Source organism: Callospermophilus lateralis, chromosome 11 (assembly GCF_048772815.1).
Source record: "Callospermophilus lateralis isolate mCalLat2 chromosome 11, mCalLat2.hap1, whole genome shotgun sequence".
In the NCBI taxonomy this organism is placed as follows: Eukaryota; Metazoa; Chordata; class Mammalia; order Rodentia; family Sciuridae; genus Callospermophilus; species Callospermophilus lateralis.
Genome location: NC_135315.1, coordinates 24,214,102 through 24,240,688, shown reverse-complemented (window position 1 = coordinate 24,240,688; position 26,587 = coordinate 24,214,102). Strand labels below are relative to the sequence as shown.

At 40.7% G+C, this 26,587-nt stretch overlaps 1 protein-coding gene across 1 annotated transcript in view; it reads left to right on the top strand.

Annotated features, from left to right (window-relative positions):
• The first annotated feature begins 10,737 nt into the window (after positions 1-10,737).
• Positions 10,738-26,587, top strand: part of Skap1 (src kinase associated phosphoprotein 1) — a 286,124-nt gene continuing 270,274 nt past the window's right edge. Inside the window, exon 1 of the mRNA XM_076870617.1 lies at positions 10,738-10,916. Coding sequence (XP_076726732.1) covers positions 10,871-10,916 — 46 coding nt within the window. The 5' untranslated portion in view covers positions 10,738-10,870. The remainder of the gene's footprint in view (positions 10,917-26,587) is intronic.

The window sequence follows — 26,587 nt, the reverse complement described above, 5'->3', positions numbered from 1 at the left end:
GATAGCAACATTAGAACTCCAGATAATTAATATCTTATTTATTATGAATTCCTACCACCTGACACAGTTTCTGGCACATATATGTACTCAGTTAATGTCGATTGAGGTGGAATAAGTTTGTATTCAGACTTTTGGAGATAATTGAAGTTACAGCCCTTGTGGTAAGAATTTCAAGCATTGTAGTGGACTAGAAGTGGGGAGATAGTTGGGTGCAGATAACCTTCTGCCACTTCTTATGAGGGCAATGGCTGTATAATGGATGGACCGTGGCCTGAGTCTCAGTCCACAAGAATCACTAATTGAATCACTTTGGGAGCCACTGTTTTGGCACTAAACATCTCTGGGCACTAAGTTAATACTGATGCATAAAACAGGTAAAGATTTTGATCTCTAAAGAGATACTATTAACAAGGATACTATTAACAGCATTTTTAGGTTTTGTGGTTGGGTCCAGTCACAGGAATGGGAATATCCAACAATTGTAAAGTTGTGCATTTCTTGAGGGCATCATATTGTCTCTATGTGTTTGAGTCCTTGTGCTCTGTGCATAGTAATGGCTCAATAAGAGTTGAAGCAAGGAAAGAAGGAAGGAAGGAAGGAAGGAAGGAAGGAAGGAAGGAAGGAAGGAAGGAAGGAAGGAAGGAAAGAAGGAAGGAAGGAAGGGAGGGAGGAAATTAGTTAGGGCTCTTGTGGTAAGGAAGGAAGGAATCTGCACTAGTGTTCTTGCTTCCTTTTGTGACTACAGGAGTACTTAAGGCCTTTAGGTTAACAAAAGTTCCAAGGAACACAAATGCTTTGTTTTGTTCTGTTTCCTTTTCTTCTCTTTTCTGGAATAAAGCTGATGGGTCCACTGAGGACCAAACCTATAATCTTGACTGCAAACAATAGGATTGGCCTGCCTGAAGCTATCCTTTTGGCTAAAGTATTAATATCCTGGACCAATATGAGTGAAACGTAACTGGATGCCTCCTTCTTCTTAAAACATCAGCGAGAACTCCACTGCTTCTGGCCTGGAGTCCGTGCTAATCCCCGAGAGTTGGGCATACCCTTACTGTTTGACACACTCATGATGCTAAGTGATCATTCATTACCCCTAGTATAGCTAAATGCTGTAAAGGGATACTGGAAAAGGCTGAAATGTCCCCACTTTTACAGATCATGGAATTCTAGCATGTTAGAGCTGGAGGGAACCCTATTTCTTCATTTATAGTCAAGGAACTGAGTCCTTCAATAAAAAGGAAAGAATCAAATCACCTGTCCTACATGCTTTCGTTCCACAGCAAGTGGAAAATGTGATGCTAGACCAGATGATCCTTTGGGGTTCCTATAAATTCCATTATTCTTTTATTTCATGATTCTGTGTTGGACATCAGCCAATAAAACCTTTGAACAATCAGGTTTGCCCTCTCCTCAGTGGCCCAAAAGAGTGTGAATTGTGTTGGGACAATCGTTGGGGAGCTTAAAGTCCTGGGTGTTAACTATTTTCTCTTCCAAATCTTCTCTCCTTTGACATCGGCTGCAACAGAAAGTGCTAAAGCTGTTATCTGTAGATTCAATCAAAACACCATTTCCTGATTCTAATGTTCAACAACCACTTTTGAATTCTTCCCCCCTCCTGCCCCTTTCTCTCCTATTTCATTTTGAAGTTCAAAGAACTCAGGAGGCAAATTAGTACTCAACTAAGTTAAGTGGGGCTTTGATACCCTTGTGGTTCTGTTGTTAATTTGCTGTATAACCCAGGCACATCACTTCTCTAGGTTGGGCCTTGGGATTTTCCCTATAGGGATTTCTTTTTTTCTTTCTGTTTTTGGTACTGTGGGTTGAACCCAGAGGTGCTTAATCACTGAGCCACATCCCCAGACGTTTTTATTTTTTATTTTGAGACAGGGTCTCTCTGAGTTAGGCCTTGCTAAGTTGCTGAGACTGGCCTTGAACTTGTGATCCTTCTGCCTCAGCCTCCAGTGTCATTAGGATTACAAGTGTGCACCACCATGCCAGGCAGGTCACGGGATTTCTATTATGGACCAGCTCCCTCTGGGAAGAAAAATTTGTCATCCAGCCCTGTGAATCTCTTCTTAGTCCAGAGTTTCTTTTTGTCAGAGTGTTTTACAAGAACAGTGAAAGACTCAGAGGAACAGGATGTCTGGTAACTGAAGTTTGCCAGCCCCTTATGTGAAGCAGAAATGGAATTGGAAGATGCCAGCACCTAAGTAGCCAGAGGAGCTCTTCACTAAGGCTGAGTGGAGTTTAAGGAAACAGGCCATGGGGTTCTCCTCTGATGCTGCAGCATTGGTGTCTGAGCCTCTGTTTCCCATCAGTTTAGGGCAGAACTGTGGTCTCCTACTTTGGGCCAGTGTAGAGTAAATTGTATCTGGGTTTTATTTCAAAATCAGGATAGAAGTAAGGAAACCCTGCTGAGGTCCTCCAGTGGCCATGCCCACACTCTGTTGGCAGTAGTACTGCATGAAGCTGACCAAAGACTCCACCAGAGGCAGCAGAATCCCCCAATTAAGCATACTTGGGTCTCATCTTCTCCTGGGTCTTTGGAAGCCTGCAGCTTTCCCTTCCCTGGCACTTGAAAGTTGAAGGTTAATTGACCTGCCCAAGGTCACACCATTAGTAGCAGAGATGAAAACCTTGGCCAATATTTTAAGTCTTTGATGTGTCTCTCCTGCCATGATGGATTGCTTCTCACTTAAGGGACAGTCTCACCTCTGGAGGATGCTGGCATCACTCTGGGATGCCAGGCATTGATGTGAGTACTGTTTCAGACCCTAGCAACCTTTTACACCCTGTAGCCTGCTCAGACGATGGAGGAAGCATCTCTGGGGCAGAGGAAATTGCCATATGCAGAGCTGCCCTGGCGAAGATAACAGGTTGTCTGTCAACGTATGAAGCCTATATATGGCCTGGACCACAGAGCTTCCACCGGAGGAGAAATTAAACCTGTCTCACACACCAATCCCAGTGCTCTGATTACATTTACAGAGGTCATGGCCTGCATTCTGTCACCATGGAAACCTCTCAGGCTGCCAGGGTGTTGTCTGTGTGTGTGGTTGATATTTAAAGGCAAGATCGGGCAATTGCTTTCCTCCACCAGCCTGTGCCCTGGTGCTTCATCCCAGAGATAAGAGGAAGAAGGAAGAGATGAAGAAAAGAGGCCACTTGTGTCTGACAGATGGGCCTTTTTAGTAGAACCAGGTTTGTAGGGAGGAGGTCCAGTGGCTGGAATATTGGGTAGCAGGTGAGGGGAACCTGAAAAGGACCCCAACTTTGTTGGAATATAGGCATCTTCTCTCAGTCACAGGGTCCCTGTGTTAAGTGGAGCTCTTTTTCTCTCTGTTACCTTCTCCAATTTATAAGCACTCGTCAGAGGGGCCAGATGGAGCCAGGGAAGCCCCCTTTGCCTAAATGCCCTTGGTGGTTTCATTTTTGCACATCTGGTAGCAGTGTGAATTGTGCTGATAACAATATGGTTTATGAAGGATTCCTACTTCTTCCAAAGACCCCACAGCACTGTCCTGGAAAAAGCTACCAGGGGAGTGACTTATCAGGAGTCCCAGGTGTTGGAAGAGGTAAATAACACCTGATTCAAGAGAGTAAGAAAAGAACACAAGTGCTGACTCGGCTTGTGACCATCAATTTTTTTCTTTAGTCTCAAGACAATTATTTCCACACCATTGAATGGAGTGTAGATAACACAGGCACCTTAATAGGCCGGAAGCAGAAGCTGTTTAGAGGAGATTTTAAGCACTGTGAGCATAAAATGAACATGAACATTCTGCAATATGCATCTTACAACTTGTCATTAAGTGGATGGCCTCAATGATGTGATGCAACAGGCTTTGATTGGAATATTGAGCTCTGAAAAAGGAAATTCTGCATCAATAGTCTCATGATGCGGAATATCACATATTACTCAATAAGACATGTCATTGTGTTGATTGTGTGTATGCTAAAAAGTACAGCAGCAGATCAGAATGGCTTTAATCCTCACAAGGCACTTTTCTTTAGGAATTTACAGTCACTCCCTGAAGCTTCTCAATGACCTTGGGGATGCAACATGGTATATCCTGAAGTTACAACTCAGGAAATAAAGTGGATCTATTTGATTTAATTTCTAATTCTCCAAAGTATAAGGAGCTCTTGTTTTTTCTTTCTTTTTTTTTTTTTGGGGGGGGGGTACTTGGGACTGAACTCAGGGGTGCTTAACCACTGAGCCACATCCCTAGTTCTTTTATATTTTATTCAGAGACAGGCTTTCCCTAAGTTGTTTAGAACCTCACTAAATTGCTGAGGCTGGGTTTGAACTCATGATCCTCCTGCCTCAACCTCTTAAAACCACTGGGATCACATGTGTGCACCACTGCGCCTGGTTTATGTTTTCTTTCTTTTGTCCATTTCTGACTTCTCACTCTCTTTATTCTTTTCCTTTCTCATGAGCCTTATCCTTGAGCTACCATTCTTCCTCATCACTCTCCCCTTATCCCCTCTACCTTTTTGTAGTGCTTAGCCCTGCAGGCAGCCCTCCAGACTAAGGAGGCCACTGACTCCTGGGCATAATCTGTTTTCTGATTGGTTCTTTTCAGGTTCTGTATTGACAGTGGAAACTTGGTTTCTGCCACAATGAGTGAAAAAAGAAGTTAATATTATATGTCTTCTGGATCAGTGTTTTCCCCCAGGTGGTTGGAGAATGCTACACATGTTCTAGAATAGATAGGGCAGGGAGGAAATCTGGATCTTTGTTGCCATTTCAAGAATTAAAAGTAGAGATAGCAACAAAATAGCTCAGGTGTCCAGGTAGGATTGTGGGGGTGAGGTACAAATTAGAAAAGGCAGTTGTAGTGCTGGAGGAGGAACACAGAGATAAAGACAGAAATGAAAGGAGAGGGAGAGGAAGAAGAAAAATATAAAACTCTGTCAAATACCCATGACTAAAAGTTGAAATGAAAAGAATCAAAGAAAGAGGCAGGGAAATAAGAAGGATGTGAAGAAGACCAGGATAGGACGGTGCTCAGGAGGCTGGATGCTTACAGCAAGAGCAGGGGCTAGTAGCATCCAATGCTGCAGAATGGGACTTGGTGAAGACTGAGAAGAGAGATGAGGAGGTTGCAGATGGTCTCGGTAGAGTGACTTCAGTGGCATGATGGCTAGTAGGCAGGGTTTTGGACTGAGAAGGAGGGACTCAAGCTTTGGTGGAGGAAGTTGATGGGGACTGGAAAGAGAAGATGAGAGTTGGAGAAGGTCATGGGATAGATGAAAAGTTTTCATTTTGTTCTTTTAGGATAAAAGAGACTAGGAATGTTAGCAGATGATTGAAGATGAGAGAGAACATGAGATTGAAGATCTGGAAGGTAGTGGAAGAGGGTGGGATCATGAGTGCTGGTGGAGGAATGAGAGAAGGAGGGACAACTCTTTCTGTAGAAGAGAAGTGAAGGTGAAACCTGAAAAGCAAGACAACACACACTAGGAGTGCTGACTTGTATAAGAAAGAGAGGGCAATTTACACTGGCAGAAAATATTTCCAGGAAAGTCCAAGGACTTGTAAGAATAGACATTTAGAAACAAAACAAAACAAAACAAAAGGGACACTGACACAATTCTGAAGTCAAGGAAAGAATACGTTTGAGGACTTTAAGGTTGTTCTGCAGATGTTCACTGGGGCAATGGTATTTTTACCCACTTTCTGGCATGGAAATAATCAGTCCTTTCTTATTTCATCTCTGACTCCATGTAGGGCTTCTGTTTGTATTTGTGAATATCATGATTCTGGTCAGATAATATCAGTTTCTCTTAGTGTGAGCACATGTCTAAGTGCCCAGTGCAGGTCAGAGCTTTCTACCAGATTCTAAATAACTGCCCCTTCTCTCACCTTGAATTATGCCATTCCAATCTTGAATTCAAAGACCTGTGATAAAGTGAGGGAGAAAGAAGTGTGGTGGGAAAAAAAGGAAGGGAGTTTAGGGAAGCTTTAACTTAAAAAAAAATCTTTTGAAATAACGGATGAAAGAAAACCAAAGAAACTCAATTCAACTTCAGAAAATTGCTGTTCCTCTATTATTTACTTTCTGTCTCCTTAACTCCCCCCACCCCAATAGATTCATCTTCATCTAGTTTTTCAAAGTTACCATGCTTGCAAATATCCAGCCTACAAAATTGGCCTTGGCCCCATCTGCCTCTTGTGCAGATTAAGCACATAGACTGCCTCCACATCTCACTCAGAGAGTGCACAGCCTCATCTGGCTACGGCTGACACATTCTGAGTCCCCCCACCCCCTTCAGATTCCCAAGAGAACCAATCAAAGACAGAAAATGTCAGAGTCAGCAACCTCTTTGGTCTTCAGGGCCTCTGCTGGGCTCAGCAGTGCCCAAGGGGGATGTCTAATGTGGTCTCAGGGATAGGTAAAGATGATACCAAAAGGAGGGGGGCTGGGGGAGATAGGGGAAAAATAATAAAGGGAATGATAGACAGATAAGATAAAGAACAAAGAAAGGAAGGTTACTATTTAGAGGGAACAGTGACTACTTTACAGAACGGTTCGGTGATCCCTAACTATAACTAACTATTTTGGGTATTGTTCAACTCTACAAGAGTTTTAAACCAGCACCAGGATTCTAATGCCAGCAAAGCTCCTGGCTGGGTACCCCGGGCAGAACATAAGAGTCTGTTCCTCATCTTGAATTTGACCTCTTTGAAGATTCTTTTGAGTTTTAATTATTCCTTATGTGTTTCCAGCCTATGCTTCATGGAGAAACTGCTTATGGGCATGTTGTCTTATATGATGTGAGAACCTGTTTATCTTGTTGTGTTCATTATGGCAAAGAATCTAGGAGTGTAAACCAGAAGGGGAGATCATTAAAGGTACATTTATGGGAGTGCACACAGAATAGGACCCTACTAAGCCAAAGGGTTGGCTAATTAGTGAGAGCAAGTCTTCTGGCAGGCCATGGAAATCCTGCATTTTAAGGCCACCAAAGTGATGCACCTAAGTTAGCATCTTATGTCCATTTTCTCTGCCTCTGTGGTGGGATGAAGCCTAGTTTCTGGGGCCTCACAAAGAACACAGTGAGCCCATTTCTTGGCACTGACTGGATGCATCATCTCTCCTTCCACATCCCTTAATGAAGTGTGCAGTTCTTGTCCTCATTAGGCTCCAGCATTGTCAATAAAAGAGTCAATAAACCCGGTTGATGGGGTTGGGACCGAGAGGCTGAGATGCAGCAGCCACACATCCATAGGGCAGACATGAGCTCTGCCACATGTCGTGACCCAGCATCCAGGGATCAATAACCTGCTCAGGATAAAGCCTCAGAGCCTGCCCTCCTCAGCCTCCTCTCCAGACCCACTACACCCAGGGTGGAACAGTGCCAGCCGGCTCCTGCTTTGCTTGCAGTTGTTCCCACCCCATGCCATTCTGGGTGCCAGATGCTTCTGTTTCTTCTTGATTGAGCCCTCTGGACACCCCTTGGATGCATATTTAGTGAGTGCCCACCTGGCATCAGAACATGCAGAAAGCATCTCCAAGCAGCCCAGAGACCGACATAGGCCCTATTTTCTGCATCTCCTGTTTGCTGACAGTGTGTGAGGTGTCCCAGTGGACAAGGTGGTACATTTTCTGCATGTTGTGCTGTTGGACTCCATTCCTGGCTCTCTTTAGATACCCTTATCTTATCTAATTACAAGGAATTTCAGATTAATTTCATGGCCTCTGCTCCCAAGGACCTCTTATCTGTGAGGGCCTTGTATTTTAACCTTGTCATTCTTCTGTTGTTTGCCTTTAAGGGGTGGGCAGCTAAGAAGGGATGCTAAGATCTTGCTGGAATTGGGGTTGGGGGGAGGGGGAGAGGAAGGAGGCAGACAGACCTGGGATTTGTGTATTCTGCTCCATCTCCCTGCCTATGTGCTGACAGCTGGCTGCTTTCTTCCATGACAGCCACATGGTATCCAGCCACACAGAACAGGACCCAGGCAGGGACTCGTCTGCTGCCAACCTCTCCAGATCTCTTTGATATTTCCGACAGAGCAGTAAAGGACTCTTGACTATCACGTTTTGTCTTGCCTCTCTCCACCTCCTCTAAGACTCCTCTGTGTGGTTTCCATGGCTACCCCCAATCAGATTTGGCTTCCTGAGAAATTGGATTTCAAAGAAGGACAAGGTTTCAAAGGAATTTGTCCATTTAACAGAATGTCATTAGGAGTAAGGCTGACTGCTGAACCAGGGTCCTCAGATGATTAAGGAGGGGCTGCACTCATGTGTGGAGGCAGGTTTCTGTCTGCAGTAAGGAACCTTGATGCAACATGACAATACGGTATTGGAATCTGCCAGTCACTAGCACACACTACCCAACTTGCACCTCCCTCTACCCTAATCCCTCTAAAACCCAGAGATTCCTGTGGGGAAGCATGGCTGTGGAATACTTACCCCATGAGTTTCTGCCATGTCCCAAGGTATGAGTAATCTCTGTGAGGTCTGGAGTTTTGTCCTTTATCAAATAACTCATTAGCTTCAAGCCTAAATGAGTATATGACACAATGTCCTTGAAGAAAAGGAGGAGGTTGTCATTTTTTTTTTCCTCATTGCTGAAAGGGAAAGCAAAGCAGTTTGGATGATATATAGGGAAGACTTTGTTTCCCTTGCTGCTTTTTCTTTTTAACAGTTTTAGATCCACAAAAATTGCAACAATAGTACAGAGAGTTTTGATCTACACTCCTTTACTTTTAAACATATATCATAAGTACTCCAAAATGATACCAGGGCAGCTACGATTTTATAAGGGAGTTGTGAGGTTGGTAAAATGCCCCATGGGATACCTGGTACTTGCTTGGAGCCTGGAGGAGATAACCTACCCAATGCTTTGCTTTCTCAGGACAAGGAGGATGAGCCAGAAGGAGCCAGATTCCCGGAAACTTATGGCTGCTCTGACCCTTCAGCTCAATTTGTTGCAACTTGTAGGAGGGTCATGAAATCCCAAAAAACAAGGCATCATTCTTTTTCAGATGGGAGGATGTGATCAAAGTCACCCATTAAAAGGTGAAACCCTCGACCTTGGGGCTGTATCTCTGGAGAAGGAATTTATTCCAAGAGGCAGGTGCTTCTACCATGCATCCTTCTGGACAGTTTCTTCTTTCCGCTCTCCCCATCTTCCAGGTTCAGCCTGTCATTTCCACAGAGGCTGTTGTGAAAATTATTTCACACATTTCTCTTGTGTCCCCTTTTACTGCTTCCAATTCTTCCTACATATTCTGTAGGTCAAGTTGGAGAACAGAAACACCTTGATGGTGGGGGGTGGGGGGTGGGGGTGATAGAGGTGAAGAGATCCCATGTTAGGTCTCTCCAACTTAAAAATCGTCAATGACTCCCCATATCCACTCAGTTAAACAAACTCCATTCAGACATCCAAGTTCCTTCATTTATTTATTTTGGTCCTGGGATTGAACACAGGGGTGTTCTACAACTGAACTGCATCCCCAGTCCTCCTTTTTAATTTCTTTTAAAATTCTGAGACAGGCTCTTGCCTGAAATCTGTGATGATCCTGCCTCAGTTTCCCTCCTGCCTCAGCCTTCCAAGTAGCTGGGATTACAGGTGGGTGCCACTGCATGGGGCCCAAGTCTCTTTATAATAGAGTAAGTTAATTTTGACAGCTGTAGTTTCTCTACACTATTCAGTAAAGAAGTTCTACTCACTGTTCCTCTACAGGAGAGTACTTTTCCATCTTTGTTTACTTTGGTCCTTCTACCAGGAAAGTCCTCCCAACTCTTTAAAGTCTTGGTATGGTGTTCAGCGTCCATCTCAAATGCTACCCAAACTGTAAAGTAAGCACAGACACGGAGAGACTGCCACCTCCATCTTTTCCATGTAGTCATTTGTTTTCTTTAATCACTAATGTCACTCTTTTGGTCTATGGTACTTTCTTTTAAAATAACTATTCTGAGATAATTGTAGCTTCACAGACAATGGTAAGAAGTAACCCTGAGAATCCTGTATACCTGTACCCAAGTTCCCACAGTTGATAGTATCTTCAGTATTTACCACAACAGGGACATGGACTTTGCATTTTGAGAGGGAAAAGGCACCTCTCTGTGATCTTGTCCTTCACTTTCTCCCTTGTTCAGCTCTCAGAGGGAAAGGGCTCTGTTTCCCACTCCCTCAGTTGCTCCTCAGGTTGCCCCTTCTTTTCCTCATTGCCTTTCAGCTTCAGGGAGAAAATAACACTCGGGCTCTCTGTGTCCATTGCTGCCTTGCCGCTCCTATCCTCCCAACTGCTGGTGTCCTGTATTATTTTTGGGGACTTTGGATCATTCCCTTTAAACATCGTGGTTTCCTTGAGACAGAGAACGTCCTGCGCTCTTTTCTGGGCATGACCAGAGAACCGGATCGGCAACGGAGGGGCGCTATGCTTGGTGGTGATTAATCTCATTCTTGGATTCTCCTTCCCCATTTCAGGCACTACTGTGGCCTTTTAAACCTGCCACCTGGAGACCAACTGCTCAGTACTTAGGCTGGCGTCTCCAAGAGTCACGGCTCCTTGGAGTCAAAGTCTTCTGTTTTGGCGGGGACCGGGAGCGGCACACCTTTGGCCCTGAGTGATGCGAAGCTCCGGGCGCCCGGGTCTTCCCATCTAGGGTTCCGGGTGTGAGCGCCACGTGCACCCGCGCCCCGGCCCCCGCGCCCCTGGCCCGCTGCGCGCGCCACTTCCTGAGCGCGCCCGGCCCGCGGCCCCGCCCTGCGGCTGGGCCCCGCGGCAGCTGCAGCTGCGGCAGAAGTTCAGGTGCCTCAGAGCGCTGCCCGCCGCCCTCCAGCCGGCGCTGTCCGAGCAGGCCCCACGCCCCTCTCCCGCCTCCAGCAGGCCTCCTTCCCGCCCCGCCAAATGCAGGCCGCCGCCCTCCCTGAGGAGATCCGTTGGCTCCTGGAAGGTAAAGCCCTGGCCCAGCCCCAGGTCCCCTGACTGACCCCTCTGGAGGTCCTTCCAGTGCTGGGCTGAAGACAGGGAAGGAGACACCAGTGCCGCCCAGTGCCAGGCTTTCTTATCAACTCCATCACCTTCTAGAACCTTCTTAACCCCCCAAAGTCTGCTTTCCATTGGCCCACTTCTGGGGGGCCCTGTCGCTCCCTTAAGTTCCACACTTTCTTTTTCCTCAGGAGGTCTCCACCCCTCCACTTGGCCTCCCAGGCCTCTAAGCTCCTGAAGGCCAGGTTCCTGGTCTCCCCTGTCACCTTGCCTGGTTTTCACCTTATCCAGTTCTCCTCAGGACTCCCCCAACATTTGTAGGGTTTCGCCCTCTTCCTTCCTTCCCAGCCCTTATCTCATTGCTTGTCACAGAAGAACTGCACCTTCCTGCATGGAGGTCCCTGAGGCTTTCAAGGGGGCTGTGAAGGGCTCACGCGTCCTGTGGACCAAGCCTGGTGTTACGTGGCTGTTTGTCAGTGCAAAACCTAGGGCTTTCCTTTGCCAGCCTGCCACTTATAGGGGTGTCATTGCCCTACCCAAGACAGACTCATACTCAGTGTTACATTCCTTTCTTTTCTATAAGTGTCTGGATGGGGTTACCTTCAGCCATAATGTCTAAGCAGTCCTTTAAAGAGTTAAAGCCATACTCTAAGCACCTGTTTGGTTCACACAATGAAAGTAATTTTTTTCTTGCTTTCCTGTAACTGACCTTTTAGGGAGGACAGAGGCCTGGAATCTGCAATTGCATAAGGGTCCCAGGAGGAAACTGTTCAGAATTAAGCCTTTTGGCATCTCAGTGATACACTTGACACATATTTAACAGATGGCCTGCTTTGGGCAGGTCATACTTTTGCCAACTGTACTTTTTTTTTTTTTTTCAGTTTCTCTCAATTTAATTGGTTTTATATCTCCATTATCTTGTTATCTTAGTATAAATGCCTCCTAATCAAATATTTGGCAAGTCCTTTTGGTTTCTATTTGAAGCACTGTTTCTATTCTGGATTGCTTCTCTGTAAGAGCTGTCAGCTAGGTATTTCTTTTGACGGGAGGTTTCCAACATCCATTTTGCTTGTAACTGGGGTAAATTCTAAACTTCAGGAGTAGAAAACTATTTGTAGGGTAAAATAACATCATCTGGGTATCTGAGAAGAAGAAATCCAGCTGTTCCCTCTGCTGTTAGTTCAGTATTAGACTTGTAAAGGAAGGCTGTAATTGTTTTTGATTTTCAGGAGAGAAGGAACAGTGGCAAGAAGTTCAATTCTGCCCTTGCATTTTAAAGATATAAAGTGATCCTTTTTATTGGTATCTGTCATTCAGTGAGAAGAAACCTATTTTACAAGCTTATTAAATAATACTTCAGGGGCTGGGGTTGCGGCTCAGCGGTAGAGTGCTAGCCTGGCATGTGCAAGGCCCTGAGTTCGATCCTCAGCACCACATTAAAAATAAATAAAATAAAGGCATGAAAAATACTTGCAGCTTTGGTAGAAAATTTCTTTATGTTTTCAGAGGCTTGCAATGATAGCCACTCCTTCAACATTTTTGATGTGAAGTTCCTTATTGTTCAAAACTGACACTTCGGTAAACAACTCATTTCTGCACCTGCCACCTTCTTTTAGTTTAGATTATTTTCTTGTTAGCTGACTGTTTTTAATTGAAGTCTTCAGATCTCCTTCTAAAGCAGAACCTTTGTTTGCTGACAAGTAGAGCAGGGTATGAATGGAGATTAATTGCATGTCACATACTTCTGTATCAAACTTGCGGTGTCTTAACAATCTCTGTTGGTGCTCAGGTCTTTAGATTATATGGAGGAGTCTGAGATTAAATTTTAAGGAACTTCATTGGTTCATGTATTTCTTTAAGACTGTTTTTTAAAGCTCTCAATTATAGTCTTGAATCTGAAGAAGAACAAAATATACAATGAGATTCAATCAATGATTCTGTTGAAAAATGTTAGAAGAACATGTTTTTGAAAGGTTTGTGTAATAATAGCAACATATTGGTTACAGGGGTTTTTTTTGTGTGTTTTTTTTTTTTTTTTTTTTTGTGGGACACAGTCTGTGGTGCAGGCCAGCAGAATTATTCATTATGTTACAAATAATTTGTGGATATTAGAAACCTCAAATGGTCATTAATTTGATGTCTGTTGTTGTTTACTTGTTTGCCCCACCATACACATTTTAAGGTTAACTATTGATGATTAGAAAATATGTAGGTCTTGATTGTTATATAGTCACTCAGTGGCCGGGAGTCACAGGATGTGAGAGCTGCAGCTCTGCTGCGGGCACATGGCTGTGGGGGTGGAGTTTCCGCAATGAATTACTACTTTCATAAACCAAGGCATAAGCATTTGCACAATGATTTAACACTGGCCATCATAGCCATAACTTAAGCATTTATTTATTTATAACTACACAAGCATAAATGACAGGGGTGTTTTTTGGCATAATATGTGTGCTTTTAAAAATAAAATATGTAAAGCCATGTAAAAGGTTTACACTGAAATTTTGTATAATTAAGAAGGGAACAGAAATTCTGAAGGTCTAACATTAATTTTGTTTTAAAATTTTTAAACATGTGACAATGTCTCATTTGACCTAGAAACCACACTTCTAGGAGTTCTCTTACTGAAATTAGATGATACAAAGTATATGCTTAAGGGTCTATCCCAAGTGTCCATGAGTTGGGAAAGGCAGGGTGATGGTTGAATGAATTATGAGACATGCATCTTTTGGAATACTTTACAGCCATTAAAAATAATGCAATGGATTGATTTACCTATTTGTTTATAGATAATGTCCATGGCATGTTTTAAAGACTAAAAAGCAAGATGCATGTAGTATATATAATATTCCATTTTTTGTTTGAAAACAAAAGGCAAAAACCAAAGAAGGTGGGTGTGATAGTGCAGGCCTAAAATCCCAGCAGCTCTAGGGTTTGAGGCAGAAGGATTGCAAATTCAAGGCCAGCCTCAGTAACTTAGTGAGACTCTCAGTAATTTAGTAAGACCTTATCTCAAAATAAAAAACAAAAAGGACTGGGGATGTAGCTCATTTGTACAGTGCTCCTGGGTTCCATCCCAGTACCAAACAAACAAAGTTTCTATATTTAAATTAGAAAAAAAGGGGCTGGGGTTGTAGCTCAGTAGTAGAGCACTTGCCTAGCACATGTGAGGCACTGGGTTCAATCTTCAGCACCACATAATAAATAAATAAATAAATAAATGTTTAAAAATATTAGGAAAAACCCCCGAAGTCCCATATAGTATGCTTGTATATGCTTAGGAAGAAGTATCTATCTATCTATCTATGTATCTATCTATATGTATATATATAGATAGATAGAAATATACACACATGTATACATATGTATACGTCTATATATATGTACATATGCATGTATATATGTACACACACACACATATATCTCAAGCTGTTAACATTGTTTTCTTTAGGAGGAGAGTGAGAGTTTTGGGGGTGGGTTTTTATTAATTTTTATTTCATACATCTTCATGTTGTTTGAATTGTGACAATGACCATGTATTAATTTTGTAATCCATGGAAAAAGCAACCAGTAAGGTATTTAGCCAGTAAGGTAATTTTAAAAAAAGGAACAAACAAAAAACACCTAGGAATTCAGAGATGTGAGAATGCTAAAAATGATTAGCCACTTTGCGATTGTGTCTTTCTGTTTAACCCTGGGAATTCTCTCTTGGATTTTTGACAAATTTCAAAGCAGTGAGCACTTCTAGAGCAACTCAGGAAACAGCATCTTCAGATAGACTTTGTCAAGCTCTCATATAGAAATAGGAACTAATCCCATATCAGCAAACAAGCACCTTATAGATAAGCAAAATAAAAGACATCTTCTGCTTTATTGAAAGAGGAGGAAATATTGAGGTCTGTTTTCAAATAATCAGGCTACAGATGTAGAAGTTATCTTTTTGTTTTTGTTTTGTGATAGCCACCCTGCAAACAAAAACAGTGGAACACTGCCAACTTGCTAATCTTTGTTCCACGGATATAAACATAATCAGTTTCTTCTTCCTGGTCTTTCTAGTCCTATGTTTTGAAGTCAGAAGCAAAGAAGGAAAGTATGAAGGAAGTGGAATAGCTATTCCTGCTGACTTTACCTTGATAACTGATAGATCCCAACTGCCTACCTAATACCTACATCCTACTTGAAATATGGATTTGAGCCAAAATATTATCAATAACTTGGCTGCATATAGTAGCAAGTGCTGCGCCAACACTGATTCTGATATGCCTATGGTTACTTATTTTTAAACTTCCTTGGAAAGAAGCAGTCATTAATCATTTCCTTCCAGATTGTTCTCCAGATTTGCACTAGTCGACACAGTCAACCATAAAATCCTTTTCAATATAATAAAACTCCAACTACCGGGAACCTGCAGGAGTGAGTCACTCTGGGTAGCTAAGATTCTCTTTAGGCACCTTAACTTTTTCTTGGAAATATTTGTGACTAATTCTCTAAAATGCATTAGGAACTTTTCTTAATTCTTCAACCAACCAGTCTATTTTTTAAAAATATTTATTTATTTTTTTAGTTTTCGGCGGATACAACATCTTTATTTGTATGTGGTGCTGAGGACCGAACCCAGCACCGCGTGCATGCCAGGCAAGCAGGCTACCGCATCCCCAACCCCCCAACCAGTCTATTATTAAAATGGACTTTGTCTAAACACTTTTTAATTCAGAGTAGTTTGTTTTCTCAGGTTTTAGAGAGAAGTGTGGAGTTGTTCAGGAATGCTGTCCAGTTGGCTCTGGACAGCTTTGTGACTATGTCTGCTTTATTTATTTATTTTCTTAGTGCTGGGGATTGAAGACAGGGCCTCCTGGATGCTATACATGTGCTCTACCACAGAGTTGTATCCCAACATGTTTTATGTTTTTGGTTTTTGTCCTTTATTCCCTGCTGTTAGGCAGAGACCCTATCACTTTCCCCTGTTATCTTATCTGCAACCCCAGGGATTCTGCAACCTCAGATAACCAAGTTTGTTGGAAGTAAGTTATGTGTAAAAGAAGGCATAAATGGCATTCTTGATGGGACAAAGTACCCAAACCTTCAGGGCTGGGCTTTGTGACATGCATTTTGGACATTTCATCTTTTTTGCTTAATTTTTAATACTGAGTTATCTTCCAGATATTTGAGATTATTGGTTGGTTGAATTCTGAAAGTCTAGATATGCCTATAGTTTTCTTCTTTTGTAATGTTAATTTTTCTTTATAAAAGAGGTAATGTTCATTATAGAAAATCTAGAAAACACAATAGTACATACAGTCACCCATAGTTAGCAATTTCTAAATTTCCATGCATTTCTTTCAATTTTTATTATATGTACATACTTTAAAACTTGGGACTTAGATGTTGTTGTTGTTGTTTTGCATTGAGCTGGGGAATGAACCCAGGATGCTCTACCACTAAGCTACATTCCCATCCCTTATTTGTTTATTTAGTTGTAGATGGACACAATACCTTTATTTTGTTTATTTTTATGTGGTGCCAGGATTGAACCCAGTGGTCCCCATCCCTTAATTTTTATCTGGAGATGAGGTCTGCTAAATTACTCCAGCTGGCCTTGAATTTTCGGTCCTCCTGCTTCAGCTTCCCATGTGTTGCTGGTATTTCACAATCATGCCTGGCAAAAATTGGGACCTATAATGTGTATAGTTTTATATACTGATTTTTCCTACTCACAATTTTTCACTATTATCTCTTGAGCATTTTCTTAGGTCATTGCTATGGATGCTCTGAATGTTGAAAACTAATCACGGATTTGCTGGTATTAGAAGGTGGGGTCTTTGAGAGGTAATGAACTCTCTTGAATAGAATGAGTGGCTTTATAAAAGAGCCCTCCAAGAACTCTCCTGTGCCTTCCACTATCAGAGAACTCAGCCAGAAGGTGCCACCTGTGAATCTACAAGTAGGCCTTTACCAGACGTCAAATCTGCAAGCACCTTGATCTTTGGACTTCCCACTCTCTAAAATTATGAAAAATAAATTTGCTTATAAACTACCCAGTTTGTAGTGTTATAGCATTCTGAATGGACTAAACAATCATTAAATGTGCCCCCCCCCCCGCACCTTTGAGTGATTTAGAAGTCAAATTCTATTTTTATTCCAATGGTAGTTTTACCCTTAATGGCTTAAGAAATAATTGAACAATTAATAATGAAGCACTATCTTTTTCTTTCTCTGAATGTAAAATGTAAACTTTCTGATATGAGATTTTAGACCCAGAGAATTATTAGTGTTTTATTATGCATATTATATTGCAAGAATATTTTTGATGTTTGCACATTCACATATTTTAAAACCATAGTTATAATAATATTTTCCTTTCTAACTTGTTAATTACTTATTTTTTGTACTGCAGCCTTTTTATTCTTGAACTCTTTATTTTGTTTCAAATGTTTAGACTGTGCTATATAATATAAGAGCCACTAGTTCATATGGCTATTTAGATTTAAATAAACCAAAATGAAATAAAACACAAAAATTTAATTCCTCAGTTGCACTAGTTACATTTTCAGCTGCTCACTAGCTACATTTTCAGCTACAACACAGGGATTACTGTATTGGACAGCATATGAAGTTCTGGTAATAATTATCTGGAAAATAATAACTGAATCCTCTTAATCTATGGACTCGGGTCTTCCTTTGACTTGGGGAGGGTTTCTTCTATTATTATGCTTCTCCTCCGTCTGGGGTTTATATCATACCTATGTCAGACCCCTGATCTGCTCATTGTGGTTTTACATTCACTATTTCTTTTTTTTTTTAAAGTTTACATGTATTTTTTCCTCATCATTTTTTGTGTCCTTTTCATTATACCTATAAACTTTGGTTCATACATGTAATAACTTTTTGAATGTTGTTGAGAAATTTTCTTCACATTCTGTTATTTAATAGTAAATCAGCTACAGGCAGAGACATTTTCTCTAGTTCTTCAAGTGACTGTGTGTGTGTGTGTGTGTGTGTGTGTGTGTGTGTGTGTGTGAATTGAACCCAGGGCCTTGCACATGCTAGACCAGTGCTCTACCTTGGAGCTACATCTTCAAGTCTTCTTTTTGAATTTTCTTGTTTTCTAATGGTCCTATGTATTTTCTCTGTGTGCAGTTTGCCTTCATTCAAATCCTGACTGCCATTTTCTTACGGCCTGTTTGATCCTGGGCTTCAGTTCCTTCATCTATTTAAAGGGGGCTAATATTAGTATCTGTCTCATAAAATTCATATGAAAAATACAGCAATGAATATTTGAAAAATAAAGCAATGAATATTTGAATAATAGAACAATATTTGGCACATATTAAATAACATATGAGTGTATGATAAATAAAAATTTAAAATATCTTTAAATCTGGAAGTCCTCTTGATGTCTGCCACTGGTAACCTTGACATGGCGTTTTCTTACATTGTTGGTCCATCCTTGCTTTTGTACATTAGGGGAGAGTTGTAGAGACTCTTTTAAGGTCTCCTCCACTTCTTTCCTTTAGAGTCTAGTGATCTTTCTATGAGAAACTTTATGGAGGAAGAAGAGACAAAGATAGCTTCATTGCTTTTGTTGTTACCTTGCCTGCAATTAACTGAATTTCCTTTGCTCTTATAGAGTCCCAAACATATACTTTTTCTATTCTAATATTTCAATTGAAATTTGTTTTGTAATAGAATTCTTCTTTGAGGTGGCACTTGAAATTCTTCTTAGTCTGTTCTTATAGGACTGAGCATATGTCAGGAGAGAGATGTGCTTCCTTCCTTCTTATAGAACACTTGGTTTTTTGTATGTGTGTAAGAATATTATTTTTGCATTAATTATAAGTTGGAAAAAAGGAAAAATAAATTCTTCGCCTTTCTCTTTTGTTTTCTAAAATTTAAAAGAAAAATGGTGGAAATATTTGAAATTTATCCTGGGTACAACTGAGATGTTAGGTGGGCTGTCCAGGCCTTTTGATCTCTAGATGAGATCTTCCTGTGACAGCCCATAGTTTTTCTCAAGATCCAGGTAATTCTCAAGGAGTATGCTTCTCAAGGTCACCTTTTCTTCCAGCTCCCGGGTTCTATGTGTGTTCTCTGTCTTGGGTTGGGTAGGACTAAACCAGAGGCTGCCAAATGGGGTGATTTTACCCCTCTGGTAACTTTTGACAACATCTGGAGATGATTTGATTGTTAACACTGGGGAGGGTTCTACTGGCATCTAGTGGGTAGAGGCTAAGGATGCTGCTAAATCTCCCACAATACAGAGGACAGGCCCTACTCCCCAGCAAAAAATTACTCAGTCCAAATTGTCAATCATGCTGAGATTGAGAAATCCTGGCCTACCTATATCATCTTCCTCAGTTTTTACAAAAAGCTACTCAACATGAAGTCTCCAAGTGTAGAAGACATCACTGGAGATTTAGGGGGCACAGAGAGAGGGAGGAGGGGTTTATATTGCAGTTGTGCAAATGATTTCAACTTGAGCATTAGGCATTCCTGTTCCTAAGTACCCTCAGCTACCCCCATTATCGGAGTGTATCCTCAGGCTCCACCGGCTCTAGTTCCTGGGCTTATGCTTTCTCCTTGCCACTTTCCCCTTTATCCTCTGTAGAGCATAACACTCCTTGACACAAGAAAAAGCAGTTTAGCTATCTGTTTAGTCGTTTAGATTTTCACCAATACCCACACACAGCAAAACAAGTTATTTTCCCAAACAATGACAATTCTTTCCCCAAGAGAAATTCCAAAGCAAGCTATTAAGATAACATTTTTACTTGATTTCATAAATGTAATACCTAAACAATTTTTAATCATTTTAAATATAGGAAAAATAAGATAAATTTCAAGTTTTACCATCACCCGAGAATCTTAACATATTGACATAGCTATTGTAGATCTAATTTTTTCACGTTATAAACCATTACACCCTACAGAAATCCTATAATTTCTGCTACATTTATTCATATTTATTTCCCCTGTGTTTCCAAGTTCATTGCTTGCTTTTCTGGTTTGTCAGTGGTACATTATAGGTTAGGTGATTATAACAGATGGCTTCTCAGGTTTGGAGTCTTTGAGTTCCACCATTTAATTTTATTATCCAGTTTTTATGTGAGAGAGAGGACAGGAAGAGAGTGGTCTTAACATCCAGAGAGTAAGTCTCACTGGAGACAAATGGCTTTGATAAAGTAATTTATGCATTACCAAAATTCTCATCTGGGGTCTCCTCCTTACATTGTTGACATTATGATGTTAACGTATTATGGGAAAATAAAGTTTTTCTTCACACAATAGGAGCTTTACTAAAATGTATCCAGTTGCACATATTTATACTTAATTAAACCAACACTATAGTAGGGCTGGAATTAAGGGACTGTTTATTATAAATCAAATATGACAAGTATGCTGGGGTACTTAAATAGTTATAGAAACTTATCTAACTACACTTTATTTTATTACTTTACAATAAAATTTTTAAAATTAATTTTGATGCTGGGGATTGAATGTAGTGCCTTGCATATGCCAGGCAAGCACTCTACCACCTAACTACGTCCCCTGCCTCCTAACTGCATTTTAATAAATTTCTTTAAAATCATACCCCCTTTAAAATAATTTTTCCTTCCTGATAATTTTTTGTGTGAGCCCCTTTATTCATTGCCTTCCTTCCTTCTTTCCTCCCTCCCCCTTTCATTTTTCTTCTTTCCTTCTCAGTACTTTATCAATTTATGATTTACATACATAAAATGCACTAATCTTAAATGTGACAACTGGGGGGCTTTAACGTACCTGTGTGTCTGTGTGACCACCACCCAGATAGAGATATAAACGTTTCCATTGTTCTAGAAAGTTTTCTTTACTGTCAGAACTTCTCCCTGGAGCTCATCGTTATTCTGACTGCTGTCATAATAGATTAGTTTTGCAGTTATGGAACTTCGTACAATCGATATGGACTCCTGGTCTCTCTTCAACAGAATGTTTCTGAGATTTATTCATGTGTGTATGGGTTTATTCTTTTTTGCAAAGTAGTATCCCACTGTGTGAATATTCCACAGTTTACTTACCTGTTCTGATGATGGTCATTGAGTTGTTTTCAGGTTTTGGCTGTTATGAATATAGCTGCTATGAGCATTCTTATATACCTCATGTTGTGTACATAAACACTAATTTCTCTTGGATAAATATCTAGGAGTGGAATTACTGGGTTAGAGGGCAAGTGTGTGGTAAGCCCTAAATAATTTTCCAAAGTGTACCTATTTTACACCCCCTCTAAGTGGTATCTGAGTGTTCCAGTTGCTCCATATCTTTACCAACATTTGGTATTTTAGTCTTTTTACAAAAATAACTCAGGTATACTTTTATTGTGCCATATTTATATAACAGCAATATATAGAGCATTTTTTAACATAGCTGTTTTAGAAACTTCTCCATGTGAATCAATCTATCTACTTCCAATCTCCTCTGTGTGTGTGTGTGTGTACATATTCAAGCAAAGCACAGTATTTCTCAACGTGCTTAGCTATTCTTCTATTAATAGATGTTTGTATTGTTTCCAAATTTTCTCATTTCCACAGTGCTGTAGAGAACATCTCCATCAGTATATCTTTGTGTACACATGCAAATATTTCTAGATTTCTAGACTTTCAAATGAAGGTTGCTGAAGTTCTAATGCTGGATTTCTAGGCTGGCTGCTAGTTAAAACTTCATCTCAGAACTCTCTCTGTTTTGTTTCTGTGTTTTGTTTTCTCTGTGTTGTGAGTACATAGGTATTTTCATTATTTCCTCTACAGGAGTTGGAAGGAGAATTAAAAATATAAATAAACACCACATGGTTCTTGGGTCACGGGGCACAAACAGTCAGCAGGCAGAAGCCAACCACAGCCAGAACATGCTGACACTCCATTGTGTGCTGACAACTTCCTGCAAGTTAAAACAAAGCTGCTGTGTATGATTTTAGCCTTGACAACTTTGTTTTATCTCAACAAAAGGCCAAAATATATGCCTAGAGAATGACAACTAGTTTTCAAATCAAAAATTTAATGTAAACTTTAAAACAAATTCTAACTAAAGTGAAAGTCATTATCCCCTACTATAGTATATTTTGTTTAATGGACAAGACAAGGTTTCCATGAATGCTTCCATTAAGGAGGCAGAAAAATTAAACACTAAGTAGAGGTTGGATTTTAGTGGGATAGGTAAGAGTGGCTGCAGAAATCTTAATGGTCTGATAACTTCAGGGAACCTCTGACAAGAAATGAGGAACTATAGTTTTTGTTTCTACCAGAAGCTGTCAGTGAGATTGATAAAAGTTGAATTATCAATTAGCCTGTTCTCTGTAAAAGAGCAATATGTAACTTAAAGGGGTAGTTGTGACAATTAAATATATAGAATACCAGTCACCCTGGAATGAAAATTTCTACTATTTTCAAGGTGAAAATTGTTTTGGTTTGCAGGTGTGGTTTGCTCGGCATGGTAAGATGGGAAGGCATGCCAGTTACTAGGAAGGATCTTGCTGTTAGCAGTTCATTAGTGAAAGTCCTGAGGATGATGCAAACAGATCCTGTCACCACGCCCAGCATCCTCAGCACAGAGGGCCCTGTTTGGCTGAGAGAGCCCATGCTCCCATTGGTCTTTTCCCAAACAAATCTTTGCTAGGCCTCCTCTTCCCTTAGTGTCCCATTTCCATCCTGGAGGGTTATTGTCTATATCTAAGGCTTTAACTACTTCAAGTGAAACAACTACAACATGAATTAAATATTTTCCTTTTAATTAGAAGAAAATTTTAGCTATCGCTGAAAATTTAAGAGAAGATGAGGCTGATATAGCATTCTACTCCTATTATTATTATTCATTGGTATTGGGTATTGAACCCAGGGGTGCTTAACCACTGAGTCACATCCTCAGACTTTTTATTTTTAGTATTTATTTTTTAGTTAAAGGTGGACACAATACCTTTATTTTATTCATTTATATGTGGTGCTGAGGATCGAACCCAGGGCCTCTCATATGCTAGGTGAGCGCTCTACCACTGAGCCACAACCCTGGCCCTCCTCAGTCCTTGTTTATATCTTACTTAGAAATAGGGTCTTTCTGAGTTGCTTAGGGCCTCAGTTGCTGAGGCTGCTTTTGAACTTGTGATTCTCCTGCCTCAGTCTCCCAAGCCACCAGGATTACAGGCCTGTGCCACTGTGCCTGGTTCCTAATATTATTTTTAAATAAATAAATAGATTCTTTTCCAGTGTTCATTTAAGTATTTTCTAATGGAAACAATGTTTTAATATTTTGTTGTTATTATTATTATTATTATTGATATGGAGTTTCATTGTGTTGCCCAGGTTGACCTTGTACTCCTGGGCTCAAGTGATCCTTCTGCCTCAGTTTCCAGAGGAGCTGGTACTAATAATGTACGCAATCATGTATGGCTTTTTTAGAAACAATATTTTTTAGGCTGTGTTTTTTAGGCAGATTCCAAGACTAGCCCTATTCTTTTCTGTTTTCTTTTTTGTGGTGCTGGGGATTAAACCCAGGGCTTTGCACATGTCAGGCAAACACTCTACCACCGAGCTACACCCCCAGCCCTCTTTTTCTAAACAACTACTTTTTGAGTGTTATAGCTGGAGGAGAGGATGACTACACCTGTAACATTTTGATGGAACCTGGTCTGCCAACTTGGGCCTCCACAAACTCTGCCTCAGCCTAGGTGTCTCCCTCTTCTCCCATGTGCTTCCTTCTTCCTAGTCGGAGGCACACTCTTTATCTCTCTCCTCCTAACTCCAGGTTCTCAGGGTGGGACTTGTGACTAGGGAATGATCCCAATGGGCAGTGCTGGGAAAGGGTGAGGAGCTACAGAAAACCAGGATGAGGTTCTGAGGATTAGGGAAGAGATCATTTAAGGCAACAGATGGGAGGATGGTCCTGGGGGGAGATGAGAACCAATGGAGGGAGCCCAAAGGAAGGGAGGACAGAATTGCCACTCCTCTTGTCCCTCTCCTCTTTTCCTCTTCTGCCCTGTCACTTCAGTTCCATCTTCCTGTTGAGAGTGTGGCTACCAATGGGCGAGGAGGTGCTGTGATGAGAAGGTCTAGGGGACTGGGTGAGGAATGATAGCATCAGTTAGCGGAGGGTTGTGGAAGTGGAATGAAAATCAAATCAGCACCAATGAGAGAGAACGCACATTTCTGTGGTCTTGCCCAGCCAGAACATTCATTCACACTTAAGTAATATTCACAAGTACTTGGGAACTTCTTTTTATGAAAGACAGGACCTGAGATACTGCCCAGCATTAAACTCTGTAAAATCCATTCTGTGGGTCATTTTAACCTGTTTGCACCCATAGACAAAAATCTCACATATTTTCTTGGGTGTATTGCCAAATAAAGGCAGAAATTTATGTTATTCTTCTCAGAAATGTGAATTCTGCTTTAATAGTTCGAATACTTTCACAAAAATATCCCCTGTAGGAACACTTTGATTGGTGTTTGGTTGGTGGAATTGTTTTCAACAGCATTTGGCCATTCATCTTGCCTCCAAATAAAAGGTTGATTGAAGCAAACTTTGGAGTTTTAGAAACATATATCAACAAATAACATTTGTAACTGTTAGGGAACATTGATATATATATATATATATATATATATATATATATATATATATATATATATATATATATATATATTTTCTTTCTTTCAGTGAATTAGAAGCATTACTTAGAAAACAAAAAGAGGCCAAATTGATCTTTGAGTAGTTTTTTTAAAAAAAGGTCATTTTTCTGCAAATAGATAAAAATAGTAGCCTTGTGAATAGACAAGGTGTCCATGAAACCTAGAGATTTTGGTGCATCCTGCCATCCTTTTAGATGGCAGTTCTTTGCAGGAATATTTTGATCGTATCATACCTCCAGAGTTGCACATGCTCTCTGTTCTTTTGTCCTTCCGACTTCCTGTCCAACTCTGACTTGTTTGCACAGAGGTCTCTAAGCTGCCTGGAAGCTGAAGGAGTTTTTGCTTTAGGGCAGCTGTGAATTATAATGGGAAGACACATCCTTGTCAGAGCTGTTTCTTTTGAATATGGGATTCAAAATGATCATATATTACCTTTAGTACAAAATGCTATATATTGCCATAAGCTTGCCTTCTAGATTAACCTTTCACCTTGTTCTTGACCTTTGTGTTCTGCTTTCCAAGTGAAAGTTTTTTCATTCTCTCCAACTCAACTCAACCTTTGCACATGATGTTCTTTGTGCCTGGGCCATTTTTTTTTTTCATCCTACCAACTCTCCACCCCAATCTGACTCCAGCAGTGCACAAACTTGGCCTGCTAATTTGGAGGTTTCAGATGAAAGATCAATTCTCTGATAGGTCTCCCCTGACCTACCTTCTCTGCTAGACTAGGTGCTTCTATCACAAGCCTATACACTAATCATTTCCCATTTTTAATATTTCATATCACAATTTAATCTAATTGTCTATTTAAGCTACATTTTTTGCTAGATTGTAAACTTTTAGGATAGAAATTAGATCTATCTTGGTCACTCTCTCAGTGCTTAGCATATAAAGAGTACTAGATAAATATTTGTTGAAGAATAAATGCACTTAGATAATGTGACATTGTTTATGGCATGGTGTTTTGTTTGTTTGTTTGTTTGGGGGGTACCAGGGATTGAATTCAGGGGCATTCAACCACTGAGCCACATCCCCAGCCCTCTTTTGTATTTTATTTAGAGACAGGGTCTCACTGAGTCCCTTAGTGCCTCACCATTGCTGAGGCTGGCTTTGAACTTCTGATCCTTGGGTCTCAGACTCTAGAGCTGCTGAGATTATAGGCATTGCCACTGCACCCAATTATAGCATGTTTTTGATGTTGTCTTTTTTCTTTGGGACAAGGTCATTTGTACCACGTGATCTTGCTCCCTCCCTAGTTGAAGGTAAATGTGAGCAGGCCACATAAGCACCAGTCCTCCAGGGAGCGAGTGCTTCGATGTCAGAAGGGCCTTGGGTGGTTTTTGCAGTTAAGTGGTGCTTTTCATGCTGGGTGTTGCAATTGCAGGGAGCCCAAGGCATCTTGATGTGTTAGGATGTGATATTTATTTAGAGGAGTTCTTGTTGGTAAAATGTTGATCACTTAATGGGAAAACCCATCAGATAGAATGTTGACCATGGAGGAGATATATTGAGGGACCTTTCAAAATCTCTTCCCTGTTCATTGGTGAGCAGTGTATTCCAAGCAGGCTTCCTCAGGCACCTTTGGGTTATAATCATTGTGAGATGCATCATCTTCTAAATTGGAGAGAAAATATATTGAGCTGTAATTTTCTTTTCCATAATGTCTTTATCAAGTTTTGGTATCCAGGTATGCTGGCTTCATAAAAGTGTGAATAATACTAGAGATACAGTTTCTCATATGGCCCTTCCTTTTGACTTGTTTATGTTTTCTTGATTATATGCTTCTTTATCTAGTAAGCTCATGGACATATTTTTAGAGCAGATTTTTAAAAATCTGATAAGACACATGAAAGAAATTATCTTTTTGTCCTTTTATTCTCCTGAGTATGCCACTTGTAGTGAAAGAACAAGTACTAAAATTTTTTAAACACATGAACTCATGAAGCATTTTGAAAGGTTTTTAAAAAAAAATTAATTTGAAGTGAAA